The sequence below is a fragment of the Quercus robur genome, chromosome 5, assembly GCF_932294415.1.
Source record: "Quercus robur chromosome 5, dhQueRobu3.1, whole genome shotgun sequence".
In the NCBI taxonomy this organism is placed as follows: domain Eukaryota; kingdom Viridiplantae; phylum Streptophyta; class Magnoliopsida; order Fagales; family Fagaceae; genus Quercus; species Quercus robur.
The window spans coordinates 11,024,428-11,030,701 of NC_065538.1; the positions used below are offsets into that span (position 1 = coordinate 11,024,428).

The window sequence follows — 6,274 nt, forward strand, 5'->3', positions numbered from 1 at the left end:
TGGGCCGAACTTAAAATTCTACAGATACGTGTTTTGATTGGTCAAGCTTGTCTTTCGATCGATCGAACCAGGCAGTTTTTGAATACTTCTTTCTACAACTTGTATATTCTTGAATCTTGACTTGAATCACCTTGAGCATTATCTAATAATACCTATAGACTCTAGGATCTATATCTAGACAACTTTGTGTTCATGGTTTGCCAATTGTTTTAAACTTTTAGAACCTAACAATCTCCTCCTTTGGCAATCCGTGACAAATCTCATATACAAAATGAAATACTCAAATACAAGAACTACCCAATACAATAAAATGCTCAAATATATCACAAATCCCAATCTAAGACTCCTAACCCAGAAGTTGTAATAAGAGGTAGAAGGTCTTGATCAGAATGTACTTGTCTTTCTTGAAAACACTCTAAAAAACACATCACCGCATGTGTGGAAAGAAAGACATATAAACAATAAATAATCAAATTAAAGCAAATAACAAATATGCAAACTAACTCTCCCCCTAAGTTAGATACATCAAAAAATTTTATTTTCTCCCCCTTACAAAAACAATTTTATCTCCCCTAAATAAAAACAGTTAAAAACCTTTCAAATTTCATTTATTTCTCCCCCTTTTTGTCACGTATTGATAAAGATAACTCAAACAAAGAGTAGATAGTAAATATACAGAACAAAGGATAAGAGAAAATAGAAAATCAAGGAAACACAAAACAATTCAACTCTATAGAAAATAGAGACAACTCCCCCTATAAACAACAAAGGTTAAAAACAAGTTTCTCCCCCCATAAAATAGAAAAATGTATCAATTTTACATACTGCAACTTTGATTGCAGCATGTCCTGCATATTTTGAGAGAGAGAGACACTAATTGGACTGATGTCACATCCACCATTGCAGGACTTGCAAATCCTTGCCCTTTTACATATTCATTTCCCAAAATCACCCATATCAGTCAAGTTAAAAATTTCTAAATTTACAAAGTTATTACAATAATTGTGTAAATTTACATTAACACTATTCACTTTACATATATTCTTTTATTCTTTCTTTACGTATCCCAAGACTAAAAAAAGAGAATAGGTGATAGTTATTATGTTTGAAGAAAAAAAATTTAAATCAATAAAAATTAATATTTTAATGTAATCTAATGTAAAATAGATAATATGATGTGAAATGTTTTGAAAAGTATGTAAAATAGAAAAATTAGATTCTTATACTAAGATAGATAGAATTATTTGCATGAGTTGATGTGAATACTTTTATCGTGCTTTATCTTTTCTTCAACAGCTACTACTGAACACCTATAATAACATTGGGCTTTGATGTAGAGTTGGTCTTGCTCTTGGCTTCGTAAATAAGAAAAGCAGATTCATACAATTGCGATAAAAGTGCATACCTATGGCTTACAATCATAAAACTTCACACCTATCCAGAAAAATATATATATCTTTTTTAGAAACATATTTGATTCTTGACAAATTTAATTTGAGAATGACTTTCCGCATTTTGTTGATAAATTTGACAATGGATTTTTTTTTCCCAAAATTGAATTGTTTTTCTAAACTGAGCAAACTAACACATTTAAATTTAAGAGATAACAACTTTGACAACAAAATTTTAAGATCCTTAGGTGCCCTCCCAGTTCTTAAATTTCTGGATCTAAGTTTCAATAGCATGTGGCCTCTTTCTAGCCAAAGTACTTGCATATCTAAATTTTCTTCACCAAGAATACCATGGAAAAGTTTAGATATAACTGAAAATCTTGTAAGAAATATTTACTTTTATCAACATTCACTCTCTTCGAGTTTAAAAGCACAATATTCTTCAATGCAATGCCTAATGCTTTTGATATATGCAAATGATAGTAGTAGTAAGCTTTCAATATCCATTGAACATTTTATCCAGCACTTTTGTCCATTCCAAAATCAGAATGTGTTTAGTTCTGCTAGATCCTTCTTCTGTAGTATTGGTTTCAATCTGATATATGAATATCCACCGGTGATGTAGAACTGAGTTATCTAAGCAACTTGAAGGTCCTCATCTTGAGATTGAATGGTCTTAATGGAAGCCTACCATTCAAGGGTAAACATTCCATCTATTTTTAATGATTTTCCTTCAATTAATTGCCTTAATGGAAGCCATTTTAAAGACTTTCTCCTAATACTACTATCATCAATTCTCTTGGTAGATATGGCAAATTTCAGCAATTTGGAGATTTTAGATTTGAGTGAAAATGATTTCACTGAAAGCATTAATCCATATATCGGAGCGTTATCTTCTCTCAAGGCTATATCATTATCTTATAATAATGGACTCAATGGAAGATTAAACACTTCAGGTAAGAATCTGCTATGAAATCGTGTTTTTACAATTTTGATTAGGAGTGTGAGGACAAGTAAAAGAGAATAGTTGATAACTTGATATAGATCAATCCTCATTAGCTGCAACTTGGAAGCATAACATTCGACCATCCACTTTTTTCTGAATCTAGAAATTATTAATTTATTATACTCCCCACTTACTCAAAAATAAAAATAAAAAATAAAAAAATTTCATTTTAATTCCAGAAGACCGACTCAACCATTTGTTATATCATAATTGAGCCAATTTTCCAAAAAGCAGCCGTATAGAATAAGGTTCCATAATTTTGGTCCTATAGTAGTACAAAACTTGGTTATAAATAAGATATTAACATAACATGAATACAAAACTTTAATTAGTAAGTTTGTGTCTAAAAGACAAAAGTAATGAATCTTAAGTAAAAACTTATAATATAGAAATTTATTTAAACAATATTAAATTGATATCGAAATATAAGAGAATATTTGACTTAAAATTGTCTTCTTAAGCTTCAAATCTTATTGAAGCAATAGCGTGATTTCATATATTAATTAGATTGTGTTGTTGATTCTTTCGGAGGCACAAGTTTAGGATAGACCCCACTAATCTTTTATTGCTTTTGATAGAGTTTTGTGCGCTGAAGAAACTTGAAGAGATAGAGCTTGCTGGTAATGACTTTGAAGGGATGCTTCCTTCGTGCCTAAACAATTTGACATCTCTTTCGTACTTGGATATATCTAGCAACTGGTTCAATGGAAACTTGTCTTCATCTCCAATAGCCAGCCTAACATCCCTTGAGTACATTGATCTGAGTTATAATCTTTTTGAAGGTTTATTCTCATTCAGCTTATTTGCTAATCACTCCAAGCTTAAGGTGATTCAATTTTTTAGTGATAACAACAAACTTGATATAGAAACTGAGAATCACAGTTGGGACCCTCTGTTTCAATTAAAGGTCCTAGTACTATCTAAATGTAATCTCAATAAGCTTACTGACAACTTTCCTAAGTTTCTCTTGGACCAACATGAATTGGAAGTCGTTGATATCTCTCACAGTAAATTGAATGGAAGCTTCCCCATATGGTTGCTTGAAAACAATACTGGAATACAATGGTTAAATCTTCGAAGTAACTCTTTCACGGGCGAGTTTCATTTGCCGTCAGATCACTACATGAATCTTCGTTGGTTGGATCTCTCAGACAATCACTTCGATGGGAAACTTCAAGAAAATATCAGAAAGTGGATTCCAAAGTTAGAATATCTAAATTTATCCCAAAATCAATTTGAAGGTAATCTTCCATCCTCAATAGGTGACATGAGTAATTTATGGCTTTTGGACAGGGGCGGAGCCAGGAATTTTTGTTTGGAGGGGCCAAGTTGCAACACTAATATATTTATTAAGACAACCCCATACACACACATAAATACACATGCTTTTTTTCTTATATACACACACTTTTTTATTTGATAAGTTATATATATACACACACCCAACAAAAAAAGAGCTTAATATTTTCAATCAAAATTATGTTTGATGGCTATCTTTCATAAAATTAATAAAATACATTTTCACAATTGTCATAGTGAAATTCTTAAAAAGTTTCATTTTCTATAAAAGTTAACAAATTTTATACTAATGTAAGTAAAATTATTCAATCGAACTAATGTAATTTTCAAAAACAAGAATGATCCAAAACTTGGAGGAACAAATTAGGCTCCAAACATATTTGAAACTATTTTGCTTTGACTCATTCTGTGGCAACTAAAGAGACATTTCATGTGTAGTTTTAGTGACAATAATTTTTTAATGAGTCAATGACTTGTTAATCGCCATATAACAGGTTGAAAAAGATAAATTTAAACATGTTTGGTGCCAAACTTTTTCAAATATTTAACAGATATAAAGGCACATTTTACAATAAAAAATAAAATTACGAAAAATAAAGTTGTCCCTATATCTATTAGACCAATTTTTTTTTTTTTTTTTAAAGCATCATTGGACTAATTCAAATACTTAGGGGGGCCAACTCTTATTTTTGTAGACTAAATTTTGAAAACATTAAAATAATTATATATATATTTTCAAAATTTTGGGGGGGCCATGGCCCCCCCCCACCCTTCAACATGGCTCCGCCCATGCTTTTGGACTTGTCCTTCAATAATTTTTATGGAGAGGTACCAATGGAATTGGTTGCCAATTGCACTTCCTTGAAATTTTTGAGGTTTTCTAATAATAACTTTCATGGTGAAATTTTCTCAAAGCACTTCAACCTATCCTTGTTTTCTTTAGAATTGCAAAATAACAATTTCACAGGCGCTCTTCCAGTTGTACCCCTAAAGGTATGGGAGCTCCTTAATATTGGCAACAACCACATGACAGGTACAATTCCTCTAGGGATAGTAAATGGTAGTACGTCACCATTAGATGTTGTTGACTTGAGCAGCAACTCTTTTGAAGGCCAGATTCCATGTGGACTACCTTCATCTAATATAATAAACCTTTCTCATAACTTGCTTTCAGGATTATTACCTTCTTGCTTGAATCTACGAGATGTTACACACGTACTTTTGGAAGGGAACAAACTCACAGGGTCATTACCAAAAGCTATTCTAAATTCATCATCTCATGTGACGTTGGACATTAGAGATAATCACTTTATCGGCAGCATCCTTGATGAAATTGATGGACTTTCCAACTTAAAAGTGCTTTCGTTAAGTGGCAATCATTTTAGTGGTGTGATTTCAAAGCAGTTGTGTCGGTTAAAGAGGATAGGCATAATGGATCTTTCCAATAACTTTTTTTCTGGGACAATACCGTACTGCTTTAACAACATATCCTTTGGGAAGCCAGCTGCTAGTTATCTTTTTTATACATACATTTATCTTGGGATAAGAGGTTTTTCCCTACCATATAAATCTCTTCTAAATAGGGATTTTCAAATCGAAGGTTTTGACTTCTATGAAGTAAGTTCTTTTAGGAGGAATGTCTATGAACAAGTTAAGGTTGAGATTGTGACAAAATATAGGCATGATTTGTACAAAGGTCGCATCCTTGGTATGATGTCTATACTGGATTTGTCATTAAACAAGCTAATAGGTGAAATCCCGCCAAAACTAGGACAGTTATCTTCCATTCGTGGACTGAACTTGTCTCACAATCACTTGACAGGTCCTATTCCAAAAACTTTCTCAAATTTGACTGTGTTGGAAAGTTTAGACCTTTCTCACAACAATTTGAGTGGGGAAATTCCTTCAGCATTTATTAATTTGAACTCTCTCAAAATTTTCAATGTGGCTCACAATAACCTATCAGGTAAACTTCCAGACTTTAAAGCACAATTTGGAACATTTGAAAATAGTAGCTATGAAGGAAATCCATTTCTTTGCGGTCCACCGCTAAAGAAAAGTTGCACTGAGAATGATGAGTCACCTCAATCACCACAAAAATCTTTAAAGGCAAGTGGGGGGAAAACGTTACGAATCCGATCTTCTATTCTTCTATGCAAGTTTTTGGGTATCATACATTATTTTCTTTTTCGGTGTGATCAGTATTCTTTATATTAATCCTCATTGGCGGCAACGATGCTTTAACTTGGTTGAGGATCGAATGTACTGGTATCGCCATTTTGCTCTAAATTCTCTAAAGCTGCTAAACCGTACGTGTCATTAGATGTACTCTATTTACATCGAAATCGTTAGTGATAGTATTGATAAATACTTATGTGTAAGTGTAGTTTGGTTATGAATAACTGTTATCATGCTCTATTATGAAAGAGTTCACTTGCACTTTTTCATTTGTATTGTAATTCTTGTCACTGGCCAATGTTATCTGCGGGTATGTTATAATTTCATTTTAAAATAACTTGTGGAATGTTTTTTATATGTCACATGTATAGTATTTATTTTGTTGTATACAATATCATTT

At 32.0% G+C, this 6,274-nt stretch overlaps 1 protein-coding gene across 1 annotated transcript; it reads left to right on the plus strand.

The window, feature by feature from the left end:
• The first annotated feature begins 1,533 nt into the window (after positions 1-1,533).
• Positions 1,534-6,019, plus strand: LOC126727786 (receptor-like protein 15). The gene is made up of 6 exons (XM_050433701.1): positions 1,534-1,705; positions 2,017-2,091; positions 2,198-2,347; positions 2,976-3,676; positions 4,486-5,774; positions 5,806-6,019. The coding sequence occupies exons 1-6, from the start codon at positions 1,534-1,536 to the stop codon at positions 6,017-6,019; spliced, it is 2,601 nt and encodes an 866-aa protein (XP_050289658.1).
• Positions 6,020-6,274: the final 255 nt, after the last annotated feature.